General features: G+C 37.1%; 1 protein-coding gene across 1 annotated transcript in view; it reads left to right on the plus strand.

Annotated features, from left to right (window-relative positions):
- MEGF9 (multiple EGF like domains 9) overlaps nucleotides 1-18,664 on the plus strand; it is an 84,579-nt gene extending 65,915 nt beyond the window's left edge. The window contains exons 4-6 of the mRNA XM_074330934.2: nucleotides 11,250-11,393; nucleotides 11,923-12,192; nucleotides 13,975-18,664. Of these exons, the coding sequence (XP_074187035.2) occupies nucleotides 11,250-11,393; nucleotides 11,923-12,192; nucleotides 13,975-14,426 (866 nt within the window). The 3' untranslated portion in view covers nucleotides 14,427-18,664. The remainder of the gene's footprint in view (nucleotides 1-11,249; nucleotides 11,394-11,922; nucleotides 12,193-13,974) is intronic.
- The last annotated feature ends 292 nt before the right edge of the window (nucleotides 18,665-18,956 follow it).

Consider the following 18,956-nt stretch of genomic DNA (forward strand, 5'->3'; position numbering starts at 1 on the left):
TTAGGAGATAAAAATCTCTTTAGAGAGGGGCTGTTACACCATACCACCATCTCTGTCTCAACATTGCCAAATTTTGAAGGTACGTGGAGTGGGACCTAGGCTCAAATTACCAAAGGGAAACACAGAATCTGGTGCAGTTTTAGGACTGAGGACACTCAGGCCTGTTAGGCTGTCAGTCAAAAGCCTTAGAGGGCCATGACCAAGAATAGCGACGGACCATAGTGAACTGACTCATACCAAAACTGCAGTCCATCCTCAACCTATCTGGATTTCTGACTGGATTGAGGTGATCCTCTTATTATATTTGCCAAACACAGGAAAGGGGAGTCATCTGTGGTTCCTTTGTATACTGTGTCTGGCACACAGTCAAAAATACTAGACAATCCTCTTTGCTGTATCTACTGCGAGGGTGAAGACCATTGTCAGCAATCAGACGGTGGACATTCTAGAAAATATGGGCATCATTCTGAAGGAACCACAGTTATTGGGAAGGGCCCCAGAGGCACCCTGCAGGGGACTTTAATCACATCCACGTAGAACTCAGTCTCCTTGGAAAGAAAAGAAGAGGCTCCGGGGTGAAATGGTGGGGAAATAGGAAGGAGCTGGCTATTGTCCACACTCCCTGTAGTCAGGTACAGAACACGATCAAGGGTGTTACCTGGGCTTCCGTTACAAGATGAGGGCTGTGTATGTTCACTTCCCCATCAACGTCGTCATTCAGGAGAGTGGTTCTCTTGTTGAAATCCGAAATTTCTTGGGTGAAAAATACTGTCTGCAGGGCTCGGATGAGGTCAGGAGTTGCTTGTCCAGTATCTCTAGCCCAGAAAGATGAGTGAATTCTTGAAGGAAATGATATTGAACTTGTATCAAATTCAGCTGCTTTGATTCAACAAGCCATAGCAGTTAAAAACAAGGATATCAGAAAAATATTGGATCATATCTATGTTTCTGAAAAAGCAACAGTTCAGCAGTCTAATGAATAAGATCTAAGTTACCCAGCTACAGAAACACCAAGATGTCGAGTGATTCCTCAGACTTATTTGTGATATTTTAAAGATGCAGTAAAAGTCATGTATTAAAACAAAACAAAACACTAGACAAGCTGAAGTAGGAAAATATGACCAATAAAGAGAAAAACAGTGGAAGCAGACCCATAGAGTTAGCATATGACTTTCAAATAACTAAAATTAATATTTTAGGAAAATAGAGGAAAAAACAGACAAAATATGTGAAATGAGACAAAATTTCAAAAGAATCGGAATCTATAAAAAACATCGAAAGGACAATCTAAAACAAAAAATACAACATCTGAAATTAATAACTCATTTCATGGGTTTAACAGCAGATTGTACACAGTGAAGACAAGGTTAGTAGGTTCAAATATAGCTCCATTAAAAATGTCCAAAGAGGAAAAAAAGGCAGTGGAAAGAACAGAACAGGAAAAACATGTGAGATACAGCCAAAAGTCTAACGTAAATGCAGTTGGAGGCTCACAAAGAAAGAAGAGAGATACTGGAGCAGAAGCAATATCTGAAGAGATGATGGCCAAGAATTTTCCAAATTAATGAAATACATCAGCTCACAGATTCAAAAAACTCAGCAAGGGGCAGTGTAAAAACAAGAAAACCACATCTAGGCAAACTTAGGCAAACTATGAAAAACTAAAGACAATGACTTTTGTGATCTTTCGTTTTCCTAAATGTAAGGATTAGAGATACTTCCTTGGAAATCTTTTTTCCAACCCAAAACTCAAGACACACTAGTCTGACAAGTACAAGCATTTTTTATGAGAGCAAGGTAGCAGAATATTTGAAATTGTGAAAGGACCCTGGAAAAATCTGTGTTGAAAGCTTAGTTTTCATTCTAATCCTCTTTTCTATGGGGAAACATTTATTTAGAAGAAACTGTGGTGTGCTTTTTTTCCTATTATGTAATGTGGTCTCTGCCTACTTGCCAGTTCCGTCTTGTGCCGTACTTTTCCTTGACTGTCTGTGATCCAGTCCTACTGGCATCTATTCTTCCAACATGTTCGCTTGTCCCAGGGGTCTCATACATGATCTTGCCTTTGCCTAGAACGGCCTTTCTCATACACCTCTGGCCCCTTTACCTTAATAAATCATGTCCTTGCTTTAGGCCTTCCGTGTAAGGTTACTTCAATAGAAAGCAGTTCCTGATGCTCCAGGCTAAATGGCAATTCCCAATTATGTACTCTCATATACACTTACATTTTTGTCATAGCATTTATTATAGTTTGTATATTTATATGTGATTATGCATCATACATGGGTTATTCACTGCACTGTAAGTTCCACTTCAGTTTTGTTCACCTTTGTACACAGTCTCTAGCGTGGAACTTGGCACATAGTAAGTACTCACTAAATTTTTGTTGAATAAATGAACACATGAATAGAAATACAGAGGAAAGATGAGTTTCAATCCTGGGTAACAACAGAGATGCTTCATCATACTGAGTTGATTTAAATTGCTCCCTAGATCTTTTACGGAACCAGGAAGCAGCCTTACATAGCTGGTTCTTACTTCTCCTTTTCCTTGCAGCAATGAGGTAGCTCTCTAACGTTCAGTAAATCCCAACCTGTGCTTGCTCTGGAGATAATTTAAGGCAAAAGAAATCCTTTTCATGGTTATGGTTTCCAAAAGTAGCTAGTAATAAGATAAACAAATAGTTTCTCTGTTTTGAAATATAATAAAAGTGGAATTCAACATGAAGAACTGCCAATACTTGATTTAAAAGTGCTAGCTTACTATAAAATCAGTCTTTTGTCTCAGATGAGATGTTTTTTCCAACAGTGCTGTGATACGGTTGCCCTCTGGTGGCCACTTACTGTGTTCTCATAGTCCTAGCCTCGCCGCCCACCCCCCCCAATCTTTTTCTGTATTGCGCATTTTAGATTGAAGTAGATTTTTAAAGTAACCTTTTGTGATAAGATATGTTCGGAAAAACACTTTGGAAAGCAATTTGACACTGTACACCAGAAGTCTTAAAAATGTTTCCTTGATCCAGGATTTCTGTTTCAGGAATCTATTCTGAGGAAATAATTCTAAATTCATAAAAAGCTTTATGTTCGATGATGCTCACCAAAGTGGAGGTATAATTTTCAAAACATTAGACAACCCTATTTATAACAACAGGAAATGAAGTAAATTATGTTATCTAGGCAATATGTGGTTAAGAGGACAGAAAATGAACACTTTACCTCTTCAAGTTACTTAGCCTGATTTTTCACGTAGAAACTTGGGATAATAACAGTAACTACCTAATAGGTTCTTGTGAGGAGTCAATGCAATGTATTTATAACACCCTTAATACAATGCCTGGCTCATTATAAGCAGTGAACAGAAGGCAACTATTATTATGTTGTCGTTAAAATGTTTTAAAGAATAACATAGAACAACGTGAGAGAGTGAAAGAAACAGGGTATAAAATGACATGGGCCGTATGTTTAGACAAATTAAAAAGCAAAACCCAAACCTGCATATATGGAAAGATTTCAAGGAAAAGTACTCAAAATCTATTTTTAAATAATTTTTCAATTTTTCAATTTTAGTTGACATACAATATTATATTCATTTCAGGTGTACAACTTAGTGGTTAGACATTTATATACCTGATCACCTCGATAAGTCTAGTACCCACCTGGCACCATACATAGTTATTACACTGTTATTGCCTATATTCCCTATGCTGTACTTTATATCTCATGACTGTTTTAACAACTACCAATTTGTACTTCTTAATCCCTTCCCCTTTTTCACCTATACCGCCAACTCCCCTTCCGTCTGGCAACCATCAAAGTGTTCTGTTTCTATGAATTTGTTTCTTTTTTGTTTGCTCATTTATTTTGTTTTTTAGATTCCACATATAAGTGGAATCTAATTTGTCTTTCTCTGATTCAAAATCTTAATGACAAATTTCTTAGGGTAATTTTTTTTCTTTCTACTCTCCTGTATTTTTTTGTTTTCTTTATTCAACCCATATTTCCCTTAAAATGGAGGTGGGGACTGTTATTTTTTAAACTAGAACGTTATGTTTATGTAGTGTACTTCTTTGTAAGAATTCAGTGCCCTCAAGTATTCAGTGTCCCATGGACGCAAACTTGATCTTAGCAGCTGGACTGGGTGGACTAGTCAGGCCTTCACTCCCAGTGGCTTTCTTCACTTTAGGAGATCACACTTGCCTGTTGTTTTTTCCCCTCCGCGGTCAGCTCTGCTAGATCTTCTTCTGCTCACCTGTTAGCACTGGACTGCCTCAGAGCTCAGTCACTCACACGCTTGTCTTCTGCAGGATCCGCTGCCTCCATGATCTCATTCAGTCCCCTGCATTGAATTTAAATGCCACCTCCATATGTACTGATTACCAGATTTACGTTCCTTCCTTGATCTTCACACTCAAAGATCTAACAGCATGCTCGACTTCTTCACTGGGATGCTTTATTTGCTTCATGATCCGAACACCTCCAGAACAACTCTTTCTTTTGCTCTGTGAGCCAAGCCTGCTTTACTCCCGACGTTCTTCATGTTAGCGACTGGCACCATTCGCCCAATCGCTTAGTTCCAAAGCCTCGCAGACACATTGGAGTCCTTTCTTTTCCTACTGCAAATATCCAGTCCATCAGCAAGTTCAACCAGCCTGACATTCAACATAACACCCTGCATCTGACCACTGCTCGTGACCTTCATTGCTGTCATTCTTGTCTGAGCCACTGTCCTCTCTCTGAACTGCTTTGATGCTCTCTGCCTCCTCTTTTGTCCTCTCATCCCCCGACCCGACCCCACCCTGCCACAGTCCAATCTCCTCGTGACAACCAGAGTGATTTTTGTAAAAATATAAAACCAGATCATTTTATTCCCATGCTTAAACCCTCAATGGCTTCCCATCCCTCTTGGAATGAAATTCAAACTTCTTTCCGCAGCCTACATGACGTTACATTTTTTGGCCCGTGCCTTTCTCTCTGGTCTTGTCTCCTGTTACTCTCTGTCTCGTTCACATAGGCTTGGTCTTCGTTCTGTCTGACAGGTTGAGGTTTGTTTGCCTTCTGTCCTGCACAGAGGATCAGGCATTTCTTTTTACAACAGAGTACCTTGCTGTATTTCTGATAGGTTTATATATAAACTGTGAAATGGCAAAATAAATAAGAAAAAGGCTTTTTCAGGTGGCAATTTATGTTTTCAAAGCTTTGTCACTGAATTTGGTTTGAAAGGAGCCTTACATTCTTTTCTTTGACCAGTTATTGTCATGGTTACAGCTACCAGATTTTTTTGATGCTTCGCCAAGGAGCATGAGATCATCTTCAGGAAACATTCATTCCTTCCTTTTTTGTGGGTGTGGGGGGTGATCCACTCCTTTGGCCATATTTCAGCAAAGAGAATGTGCATTTTAAGACAGTATTGTTATATTTTGGAGGTTCTAGGCAGAGCATAATGAACAAAGTTAAACTTTAGCTAATTTTTTTATATCATTTATCGTAAAAGAAAGATCCTCAAATTTTCTATTTTAAAGGGAACTTAGAGCTCATCTCGTTCAGCTTTTTAAATTTATAGATGAGGAAATTGAAGCATAAAGAGAAAATATTATATCCTACAGAATAGTCTTTCACCCTTTGAAATATTTACATTACATTAAATCATTAGCCAAGGAATTATTATCCCATTTAACAGATTAGAAAAGTAAAACTCAGAGATGCTATTTGCTGAATGTCACATAGCTAGCTGTAGGAGGTTCAGCTAGGAATGAAACTCAGATCTGACATTAAATACCATACCACTTTTCTTATGTTGTTTTGCCACCCAGAGAGGAGTTGTAAGTTGCTAGAAAAGCAAATTCACATTGTTAGTTCTTACTGTGTATGGATTTTAAAGGTTGTGATCTTTATTTTTATTATAAAAATAAATCTTCAAGTTTCTACATGAAATGTTTTAAAATTGCTAGAGTTCTTGAAATGTTTTATATTATACATGTGATACATTTTACAATATATTCATTTTATAATCAGAAAAAATGAAGATAATAAAAGTAAAAGTAATACATGTATACTTGTTTGAAAATACATGTAGTAATACAAGTAGACAGTTTGAAAATCAGAATGAAATAAAACCCTGAAAGGACTGTTGCTCCTCACAACTATTGTTAGCATTCTGGTGTATTTATGTCTGGTCTGTCTTTAATGTATTAATTTTCTTTTTTTCTATAGCTGTGTTCCTGGTGCATGTTATTTTTAAAGCAATATAGAGTCATTAGTTTCTAAGAACTGATAAGTTTTATTGTTATACTTGTTTTCATCTTTACTTTCGAGATAACATTTACCACAGAGGGTTATTTTTTTTCTTATTGTCTTCTCATTGCAGGGTATGTCTTAAAACAAATAACAATGAGAAATCATTCTGGAGAAAATTTAAAATATTCTAATATGAATGGTTTAAGAGAATGAAATTATATTGTGCTAAACACGAAAACAAAGGCTTGGGGTCTTATCTAGAATAGTAAAAAGCCCCCAAATAATAATAGGCATGTAGGCCCAGTAGCATTGTAGGAGCAAAATATTAAAAGCATATATATTTACAATTTTTTAATAAGAGTAGCAACATGACCTTTTCTTGTCACATTGCAAATGGCATGTTATTTGAATGCATCTTGACCCAGATGTCCATATTCTGTTACAGAACTGTTAACTTTTCTGAGGTAACTTTTTATACTAAAGTTTAAGACTTTATCAGAACTTTTTTTCCTTAAAAATTATTTCCGTTGTACATTTTTAACAGGGGGAGAGCAGGTAGACAAATTTTATATATAATGCAGGTTTTGACATTTTCAACCTGCAGAATACTTTGACATTTAAGATTATTTTATTTTTAGAGCCGAAATCTGGAGTGTCCTAGCACATCTTTTCCAGCAATTTTTATTATCACAAAGGTACATATCCAAAAAGTATCAGAGTACAAGAAGATCTGGAAAGAAATCAGTACCTTAAATATTTATCATTGTGTGAGGATGTATTACTTTGTTATATATGTGAAAAATATCATTAACACTATCAGACCTCAAAAATTATATGATTAAAAATGATGATATTTACATGCAAGTTTGATTTAATTCAAAGTTAAGTGTTCAGATAATAAACTTTTGAAGCTGTCTTTCCCAATAAGTTCATGAAGTTTCAGGGAATTCTGCTGCAATCACTTAAGAATTGAAATTTGATTAGAAAACCTAGGGAAAAAAAAGGATAAATTCCTACAAGCACACAACTTGGCAAGATTGAATCATGAAGAAATAGAAAGCCTGAATAGACAGATTACAAGTAACGAAATTGAATCAGTAATTTAAAAACTCCCAAAAAGCAAAAGTCCAGGACAAGATGGCTTCCCAGGTGAAGTCTATCAAATGTTGAAAGAAGAATTAATAGATATCCTTCACAAATTATTTCAAAAAAATTGAAGAGGAAGGAATGCTTCCTAACTCATTTTATAAGGCCAGCATTACCCTGATACCAAAACCAGACAAAGACGTCACACACACACACACGCGCGCACACACACACACACACTCACACACACACAATTACAGGTCAGTATCCCTGATGTACATAGATGCCAAAAACCTCAACAAAACATTAGCAAACCGAATTCAACAATACATTAAAAGGATCATATGCCATGATCAAGTGGGATATATTCAGGGGTGCAAAGATGGTTCAAATCAATCAATCATGATAAACTACGTTAACAAAACAAAAGATAAAATCATATAATCATTTCAATAGATGTAGAAAAAGCATTTGACAAAATTTAACACAGGCCATTTATGTCAAACCCACAGCTAACATCATACTCAATGATGAAAAGCTAAAAGCTTTTCCTCTAAGATCACGAACAAGACAAGGATCCCCACTCTTGCCACTTTCATTCAATATACTGCTGGAAGTACACAGTCAAAACAAATAAATCAAAGGCATCCAAATTGGAAAGGAAGAAGTAAAGCTGTCACTATTTGTGGATGACATGATACTATGTATAGAAAACCCTAAAGACTCCACACAAAAAAACTGTTAGAACTAATAAATGAATTCAGTAAATTTACAGGATATAAAATTAATATACAGAAATCAGTTATTACTAATAATAAGCTATCAGAAAGAGAAATTTTAAAAAATCCCATTTACAGTTGCATCAAAAAGAATAAAATACCTAGGAGTAAATTCAACCAACGAGGTAAAAGACCTGTACTCTGAAACCTATAAGACACTGACAATGACACAAATAAACGGAAAGATATATGGGGCTCACAGATTGGAAGAATTAATCCGAAAATTTATATGGAACCACAAAAGACCCTGAACAGCCAAAGCAATCGTGAGAAAAAAGAACAAATCTGGAGGTATCGTGTTCCCTGATTTCAAACTCTACTTTAAAGCTATAGTAATCAAAATATGAAACCAGACACATAGATCAATGGAATAGAATAGAGAGCCCAGAAGTAAACCCACACATAAATGTTCAATTAATCTATGAAAAGGATGCAAGAATATACAGTGGGGGAAAAGTCTCATCAATAAATGGTATTGGGAAACCGGACAGCTACATGTGAAAGAATAAAACTGGACCACTATCTTACTACATATACTAAATAAATTCAAAATGCCTTATAGATTTGAATGTAAGACCTGAAATTATAAAACTCTTAGAAGAAAATACAAGCAATAGGGTCTTTGACATCAGTCTTAGTAATATTTTTTTGGACCAGACTCTTCAGGCAAGGGGAACAAAAGCAAAAATAAGCTAATAGGATTATATCAGACTAAAAAGCTTTTGCACAGTGGAAGAAATCATCAACAAAACAGAAAACCAACCTACTGAATGGGAGAAGATATTTGCAAATCATACATCTGATAAGGGGTTAATGTCCAAAATATATAAAGAACTTAAAAACTTTATATATATATGTATACACACACACACACACACACACACACACACACATATCTCCTGATTAAAAAATGGGCGGAGACCTCGCACAGACATTTCTCCAAAGAAGACATACAGGTGGCCAACAGGCACATGAAAAGATGCTCAACATCACTAATCATCAGGGAAATGCAAATCAAAACCACAATGAGATATCACTTCACAGCTGTCAGAATGGCTATTTTCAAAAAGACAAAAAAATAACAAATGTTGGCAAGAATGTAGAGAAAAGGGAACCCTTGTACACTGTTGGTGAAATTGTAAAATGGTGTAGCCACTATGGAAAAACAGTATGGAGGTTCTTTTAAAAATTAAAAATAGAACTATCATGTGATCCAGCAATTCCACCCTTGGATATTTATCCAAAGAATACGAAAACACTAACATGAAGAGATATACGCACCCCATGTTCATTGCAGCATTATTAGCAGTAGCCAAACATGGAAGCAACCTAAGTGTCCATCAATAGATGGATGGTATAGGAAGAAGATGCAGTACATATGTACAATGGAATATTACTCAGCCATAAAAAATGAATGAAATTTTCCCATTTGCAACAACATAGGTGGACCTCGAGGGCATTACGCTAAATGAAATAAGTCAGGTGGAGAAAGACAGATACCATATGATTTCACTTATATGTGGAATCTAAAAAAAAAAAATACAAAAACCCCACATGAATAAACAAAACAGAAACAAACTCATAGAAACAGGAAACAAATTGGTGGTTACTAGAGAGAGTTTTTTTTTTTAGGGGGTGATGAAATAAGCAAAAGGGTATTAATAGGTACAAATTTCCAGTTATAGAATAAACAAGTCACGGAGATGTAATGTATAGCTTAGGGAATACAGTTAATAAGATTGTGATAACTTTGTATGGTGATAGACGGTCACTAGACTTACTGTGGGGATCATAAATATCAAATCACTATGACGTATGTCTGAAATAAATAAGATATTATGTCAATCATATGTCAATAAAAAAAGAATTGAAATTTGACATGTATGTTAATAACATTTTCATTCTTTTGGTTTTTCAAGTCTTGATCCAGTTGTTAGACTATTTCATTTCACAACCTCATTCTTTCTCCCTTTTGTAAATATTTCACTAGTAAGGAAAATAAATCAAATAAAACTGTTTATGAATAATTTTATATTGAACTACATTTAGCTTATCATGTAAAATTTCATTGTAATCCCAGATTTCTTTGAGCTTACTCACTTATTTCTGTACTAGTAGTTCTGAGTGTCTCTTTACATCCCTAAAGAAGGAATGTAAATTACAGTGCACTTTTTCATTTCCCTTTTTCAGATGTTATGCTTCTTCAATGCCTGTCAAATATCCTTACTAATAGAGTAGCAAAGGAGTATTATTACAGAACACATAGTCATAACTTTGCTTGCCTCCTTTCTTTTCATTTTCTTTATTAATTAATTGTTTTCATTTTAATTTTGAATTTTTAAATATAAAAATGTATGGAAAATAATATCACAAATATCCATGTACCCATACCTACAGTTAATAAATATTAACATTTTGGTATTTTGCTTAATATTTATACACACGTGTATATAGTCATATATTTGAAATACAGAATTTCAAATACCGTTGGAGTCTTCTCTGTTTTCTTCCCTAGTTTTGCTTTTCTCCCTCCCTCCACAGAGACAAGCAGAGCATAAAATTTACCTAGACCCGCTCAGTCTATATTTAATTTCTATTACATATATATGTATCCATCTGCTTAGTGTATTCTGAATACATTTGTTTTGTATTGTACAGTGTGGTTCTTAAAATTTTACAAAATTAGTACTCTCCTGCTGTATGTATCATTCTGCAATTTGCTTTCTTCAGCCAACATTTTAAAGATTTATGCATGTTCATACATATAGGTCTAGTTCACTTACTTAACTACATTATCCCAATGATTAAAATAATACAATTTATTTTCTTTTAATAGATCTTTAGATTGTTTTTATTTTTTTTCCACAAATAGTTGGCCTGCTTTTAGTATGTAGCCCATCAACAAGGGCTTATTGCATCTCTTCTCACGCACTCAGCCTTTCCCTAAAGAGTTTACATTCTAGTGGGGAACACAAATCTATAGACCTGGCCAGTGTAGAGAGAAGATGGGGTAGAAACTGAACTCTGTCCAGTCCCTACTGGGTAACTTCTTCTGGTTGACTCTTAAGGTCTTTTGTTTGGAGGTATGATTTAAAGTGACTGCACTTTCAGAGTAAATCTTTAACTTCTTAAAATATTTTGCTTCCTTTAGGTGCTTGTTTAAACTGCCAGGAAAATAGCCAAGGGGACCACTGCGAAGAATGCAAAGACGGATTTTATCAGAGTCCTGATGCCACTAGAGAATGTCTTCACTGCCCTTGTTCAGCAGTGACATCTACAGGCAGTTGTATCCTAAGTAAGGCGTTTCTCTACATCGTTGTTTTTAGAGGAAAAATCAGTGAATCAGTTATCATGTGTGTTGATAAATAAAGTTCTGGATGCTGTAGGTGAAAGGGTTTATAAAAAAAGTTAAGGGATTCCTGTGAGGAATTCACAATCAAATCCAAATACATGTATGCATTGAGACTCGAGGGAGGGATGAGGAACTTTTTGTTAAAACCATATTTTATTACATCTGTGATGACTAAAGAAGGAAAAGAAAAATTATCTGAGTGCCCATTCATCACATTCTTCAGATTTCTTATGTAAACATATTTCGTTTGTTTTCTACCTGAATAGGTTCTCTGATGGCCCATCATTTCCCCAATAAACTGGACAATGAATAAATAAAGTGTAGGTTATTAGGTTGATTCCATGTGTCTTTTAAGTTTGAGAGGAATAGTTGAGAAGGTTTATAAACCTTTTTGAGGACTAGTAGTTTGTTTTTCATTTTCACTTGTAGCTTGAGACTGTACTAAATTATTTTGGTGTTCTCTCTGTTTTAGCATTGGGTGAATTGGAACCTAAATGTGTCCAGTGTAAAAATGGTTACACAGGCCAGAACTGCAATAAATGTGAAAATGGCTATTACAATTACGACAGCATCTGTGTGAAGTGCCAGTGTCATGGCCACGTGGACCCAATTAAAACTCCAAAGATTTGCAAGCCCGAGAGTGGTGAGTGCATCAACTGCCTCCATAACACCACTGGGTTTTGGTGTGAGAACTGCCTAGAAGGTTATGTCCGAGACCACGAAGAAAATTGCATCAAGAAAGGTAAAACCTCACCTAAGGTTGTAAATTTAATATCTAAGCCTAGCATTGAAAAGTTCAGGACAGCTACCTTTAGCTTTGTAAAACCTTCCAGTCCCAACAGAGGAGTTTTCTGGAAATTGGTGTTCATACATGTTTGCCTAAAGAGATTTCCTTCCATTCCTGCTGCTCTCCTGTTACTTCAAGGTCAACTCCAGAAATTTGGGGACCAAGACAAAGTCACTGCAGTGTTTTCACATTTTCTTTTCATCTACTTTTATTTTTATGTCAATAATTTAAAAGTCCTATCATTTTTCTTTTATCCTTTGCTTCCTGTATTCTCATCATGTCCAGTGATCACCGAAGGTCTTTTTTAAGTAGGGACCTATAATCTGGTTAGAAACAAGAGTTAATTCTAGCATCTGTCCTAACTTTGGGCCTAAGTTTTGCCATGTGTGATGGAGGAAAGAGTAATAATACTCCTTTTGATTTTTAAAAGAAAAAGTAATTCTTATGGCTAAGTGTTTCTTACAAGGAGGTTCAGTAAGAGTTTAGATACACGTTAATGTTTAGAAATTTAGGATGAGTTAAGACTATTCAGGCTTTCTTAGGTCACAAGAGATTAGACCACGTTCTTCTACAAACCATTCTTTGCTATTCTGACAGATACTGAATACCGAGCTGATGGACAGCCGGTCTGTGGCCAAGTGCCGTCCTTCTGCCAGTTTCTTGATACCCTCATTCTGTTGTGATCAAGGCTAAAAGACTCAGCTTGAGTCCTAGCACTAGCTTGGAGATCGTGTCACTCTGTCCTGTTTCCCATTCAGAGGCCTATCTTGTCCATACTTAGCTGACAGGGCTGTGATGATTTTTCTTATTAGTTATTAAATAATATAAAACATGCCTCTTTTTAGGATAGATTGGTGTGGCTGACTGTGGTGATGAATTATAATGGTAACAATTATTTTGTTGAGTGACTACTATGTGCCAAGCACTGTAAATATTAACCATGATAATGTTATATAGTTATTCAATCCTTCCCCAAAACTTTGCAAAATAGATATTATTATTACCATTTATGGATGAGGAACCTAGTTTTAAAAAGGTTGGCTGACTTATCTATAACCACACAGTTCTACCTGATTCCAGAGCCTCTGGTGTTTCCCTGAGCTCTGCTGCATTAGAAATCCAGTGTATAGAACATCCATGATAAAATAGCTATAATCTACACAGAGGAAGAATGACTACACAAGCAATTAAAGGAAGGCTCTCTTCTCCCTTGGCTGACATCAATTTTGGATATTTAAATTGTGATATTCAGAAGTAATTAGAACTACAACTTTTCCTATTTTGTTTTTGCCTCCTTTGAAGAGAATTTTACCCTTCTGAAATTTCATCAGACATGCTGAACTTATTTTAGTTCAAATGATTGTCATCTATCCCTGTCACTTTTAACCAAGTGATTTAGAACTCAGCAGTGACATATTTACTGCCTTTGCAGGAATTCATATAAATCTATCCAAGAATAAAGAAGGATGGAAAACTCCAACATTAGAATTTTTCCAAAGATTTTAATATAGATATTACACATTTTGGACAACAGCTGTGCTTGTAATAATCAAGCTTTCTGAGATCCTGATTCTTTTCACTATATTTCTTTAAAAAATATTTTTAACTTGCATGACCTTAAAGCGGAATATCATGTCAACATGCCATATCAACTTCCACTCCCATGTATTTCTTTTATTGTTTCTTAAAACTAGATAATTTTGTCTTTTACATTTCATTCTCTGTTTTTATTTTCAGAAGTTATTGTTCCAACACCTGAAGGTTCCACCATTTTGGTTTCCAATGCCTCTTTGACCACATCCGTGCCCACCCCTGTTATAAATAGTACACTTGCCCCCACAGCCCTGCAAACTATTTTTTCAGTAAGCTCTGCTGAGAACAGCACGTCAGCTTTAGCCGATGTATCATGGACCCAGTTTAACATCATCATCTTGACTGTCATCATCATTGTGGTGGTGCTGCTGATGGGATTTGTGGGGGCTGTATACATGTACCGGGAGTACCAAAACCGGAAGCTCAACGCCCCCTTTTGGACCATCGAGCTGAAAGAAGACAATATCAGTTTCAGCAGCTACCATGACAGCATCCCCAATGCGGATGTGTCAGGACTCTTAGAGGATGATGGCAATGAAGTGGCGCCCAATGGGCAGCTGACCCTGACGACACCCATGCATAACTACAAGGCCTAAGGAGCCAGGCCTGCGCTCCGCGGGTTAGACCCCGTCAGCCCCGGGGGCGGGGCGACACACCTGGGCGGAGCCTGAGAAAGTGCAGGCACGTAGTGCGTCTGAAATTCCAGGTACAAATTCATAACGCACTTAGCCTATCGCTCTCAGTTTCCCCAAGAAGAGCCGAAGTCGTCACTGTCGATAAGGACTTGAAGGAAAGTATATTTTTGTACCGAACCACATGGGAGTGTAGAAAGGCTGGACCCCGTAGTGCAGCCCCAATCCACTCAGACCTCCAAATAGACTCCTGGGGAGTGTTCACTCAGCCGGTGGGCGCAGGAAGATGGACGTGGAGGGGTGAGGACTGCCGGAAGACTTCATCTCCATTCCGGGAACATTTTTTAAAGAGGAGGGTCAGGGATGATACTCATTTTACTGACTAACAGATACATCATTGAGGGAAAGCTGATGTCTGAGCTATATCACAGTAAACAATCTTGATAGTTTCTAGACTGGGAGCAGAAAAGTCCCAAGAAGGTCTTTATAGAAGTTTGATTCTTCCTTCCAGAATTCTTGCTGGAGAGTAGGATTAATGCACAGGGTAAGCTTCTAAGGGTAGAGAGAGGAAGGCAACATCTGGGAGCTGGAAGTGACGGTCCTCCTTAGGGTCTCTGTGTAAAGGACCAATTGTCTAAAGATGGAATATTCTCACCTCTAGGGAAATAAGTGTATATAGTTAATGTAGCATATCTGGTCAACATTGTATTTGTATCTATTTGTAAAAAAACCAATCATGTCATATTTTATCATCTAGAATGTATTTGTACAGCAGTTAATGGTGTTGTAAAAAGAAACTATGGGGATTGGTTAAAATACTGTAAAATAAGTGGCAATATTGCTAGAGCTGGGCCTCTGGTGAGCGTCAGTCATTTTTAGTCCCTCTTTGGACATTGTTGAAATTTATAAGAGGTTGAATGTTTCTAATCTTTCTTTCCCTTCTCAATCTAAAAGTAGAGTTACGTGTTCTTTGACTTATTATAGATTCAAGCAATAGATTTTGAAGTCAATGGTTGTGAAGCTGGGACACGGGCTGCACTCTCCAAGCTACTCACCTAATTAGCCGTTAGCCACTCTATATATCTTGCATAGATTAATGTAGACATATCCTCATTTAAAAAATGTGTTTTTTTTTTAAATGTAAAAAAATAGTCTTCCAAAGGAATTGGAATATTTTAGTTCCAAAAGAAAAGCCATCGTATCGCTTGAGGTCCCCGGTTTTCATGCCTGTGAAATATTTATATTTCTCCTCCCCTCCTGAAAACGTGTCCTCCATTGGAACACAGCCTCTCACTCATGCGTGAGGTGAGCACCATCTCTCTGCAGCGCTGCGCTTCTCCAGTCTTCGTGTCCGGGGAGAGGGCAGCGCTGTGGTGGAGTGAGCATGGTGAATCCTTGCTCTTAGGTGCAGTGTTTGCTGGCGGCCGTCTGCTGCTGCTCTCATCTATTAGGCTCTTCACAGCTTGTGGATTAAACTAGCCGGGACAAGTCAAATGTCGGTATTTATTAGGAGGGCCAGCACCCTGTCCAGTGGTTAGAATAAAGGAAAGGCTCATTAGACCTAGGCAATCTGAGCTGACCGCTTTGCATGAGTTCCCCAGAGCAAAGCCTGGAATTTGACCATCCCTCTGTAGGAGACACTAAGTTATTCTCGGGGTTTAGAGGGGATGCTCTGGAGGGTAGACTGTGTGCTTCTGGTGAGCAGAGGTGCTGCGGCCATTCAGCCATTGCTCATGAGTAGAGAGTCCATTCTATTACAGTAGGCTCACATTTCTACAGCCCTTTTCAGCTTGCAAAGCATCTTTCCATATGTGTGTCTTTTGTTCCTCCCCATAGCCCCCCGAGGAAGTAGTAGTTGTCCCATTTTACAGATGAGGTTAAATGTCTTGTACAAGGCTACACAATGTGTCATTCTTAGTTTTGGAATTCAGACTCCTAACTATGGAGCACATATTCTTTCAACAATGTGCTAATGCAGAAATCGCATAGCCACAGACACCGGAGGCTGGAAGAGTCCCATCTGTGAATGTTTCTCACGTTTGTGAGTACAGGTACCATCCAGGGCCATACGGCTATGAAGGACTTTGTGGAAAGAATACAGGAGGATTACTCTCTGAAGCCAGTTTTGGCCATAAGAAAATAAAAATAGCAGTTTGTGCTTCATTAAAGTGAACTACCCTTTCCCCAGCAACTGCCACATACGTGTGTACAGGCTCTGCACTGCACAATTTTAAGGAATTGTGCCAAGTGGTGTACCTGCCTTTTTCCCAGGTTACCACAGCCTCAAAGCCAGGGATTAAGGATGCTGAGACACAGACATTTGTTAAACAGAAGTTAACCCCAAAGAGAAAAAAGGATTGTTCATTGGGGTCTAAGAGCCAAAGCCAAATAGTCCAGCTTCTGGTCATGTAGAGATTCCTTGAAACAGACTTTAAAAGATATTGCAAAAATTGAATCACAAAGAATATTTACTTTTAAATATTTCTAAATTGTCCAATATCATGCTTTTAATTTTTCCCAGTGGAAAAAATTAAGGACTTCAAATTTTAAAATATCATTTCGTGTCCCTTGCTTTTTGCTGGTGGAAATAATTTTGCTCTAAAATATAAATATATCATGAAGTGATTTACCACCAAAATCAGACTAGAAAACTAGTATGGAATGCATTACACAATATTCATTGCTCTAGAGGCAAGATCCCCATAAGCACAGCATTCACCACCACAATCCCATCAGTCCTTTAGAAATACTAATATTGGAATAGTTTGTATCTAAAGATTAGAAATGGGTTTGTTTTCAGATAAGACAAGACTAGCGTGAATCTTATTGATAAATGACAGATACTGCTATTCAGCGATACTTTGATCTTCATCAATTCATTTTAGTAAACCTTTAAGCATTTCTGACAGATGTCCTAGGTAGTGTTGTTAATATGTCTGTCCTCATTTTCACCTTCCTCCCTTCCTCCACACTCTAGCTCCCAGAGGTTGCTTATTAATGGAATTTCTCCAGTTATAGAGAAAAATGATAATAAAAACTAAACCTCATTTATACTAAGGTCCTATGATAGACAATGTGTTACTCTTAGGGATACCTGAATTTTAAGAGGAGAAGAGAGCAGACATGGGATGGGAGGAGAGAGATTTTTGGGGGAGAGGATATGTAGAAGCGTCAAATTACTTGGCACTTTTGAGCCCCAATATATGTGGGAAAATTGACTGTGGAAGCAACACTCAGTGACCCATGCATTCACTTTGGTCAGCTGAGTGCCTTCAGGATGGTTCGCCCTCTTGTACTGTTTTGGAGGCAGAGAGCTAAAGTACCAATACGTCTTCCTCCTGGCAGCCTCAGTAGGGATTGGGTTATTAGATCATTCATTCACCTTGGTCCTGTGTTGTTGGTAGGACACATGGTGAGCACAGCACCACTGGTAACGAACATTCCCTGGGTCATACATTTTGAGGTATGTGGGTAGGTGTTGAATTGACACATCTCGAGGAAAGCTCTCTGACAAAAGTGAGAGATGTGGACAGAAACCCAGTGTAACCTGTTTGAGCAAGGAGAGCATTTCTGGCCTCATCCATGAAGAACCTTTGGCCTGTTAAAATCTTCTTCGTAGTAAAGAGTTTGGGCACTAAAACGAGTTTGGTGTGTGCAGGGGAGTAATGGAAAGCTAATGCAAGTTTTCTCTGTAACCCTGACCCAGTGGCTATGCCAAGGAAAAAAACAGGAAAAACACACTGATTCATCTGAAAAAGTCAAATACTATCAGGTGAACTAAAGTTTATGGATCATTGAAATGTCACTGGTTGAATGATGCTTTTTCAAAGGCGTTTGGGGATCTTTCTTGCTACTTATGCATGTGTGGTAACTGCAACCAGCAGCCCTCGGTGAGCCCAGGGCTACCGATTTAACTTAGTCCAAAATCTAAATGATTTAAAATTCAATTTTAATGCTGGGCGCAAGCACTCTGTAATACATTAAATTTCAGCCCAAGCAATTAGGAATGTTTCTGAAACATTAAACTTGTATTTATGTCACTAAAATTCTAACACACATTTCCAAAACGTGGCTCATACATATGCTGTACTAGGCTTCATGATGCATTTCTAAATTTGTGTATGATTTGAATATATAAAAGAATTTATACAAGAGTGTTATTTAAAATTATTAAAAAATAAATGTATATAATTTGTACCTATTATAGACTTGCTGTTTTACTTTTTTATGTGGTCCGAGTGGTTGGGAGTCTTTTATTTTTTTAACAGATATCACAGATCATTTAAATTCAATCCACTTCATGAAAAATCTTTGAACCCTTCATTTATTGCTTTTTGTTTTAAGAAGTTCCTTTAAAGAATGTTTTCCACTTTGGGAAAAAAATGCCACATGAAGAAGATTCCCCCTCTTAGAACAAAACAAAACAAAACACCCTGAGGAAAAAAGCACACATCAACATATATTCTTTTTCGTGCTTTTGCTTGTCCTCTCAGA

The sequence above is a fragment of the Rhinolophus sinicus genome, chromosome 16 (genome assembly GCF_057876585.1).
Source record: "Rhinolophus sinicus isolate RSI-liver-muscle chromosome 16, RSI-T2T, whole genome shotgun sequence".
In the NCBI taxonomy this organism is placed as follows: Eukaryota; Metazoa; Chordata; class Mammalia; order Chiroptera; family Rhinolophidae; genus Rhinolophus; species Rhinolophus sinicus.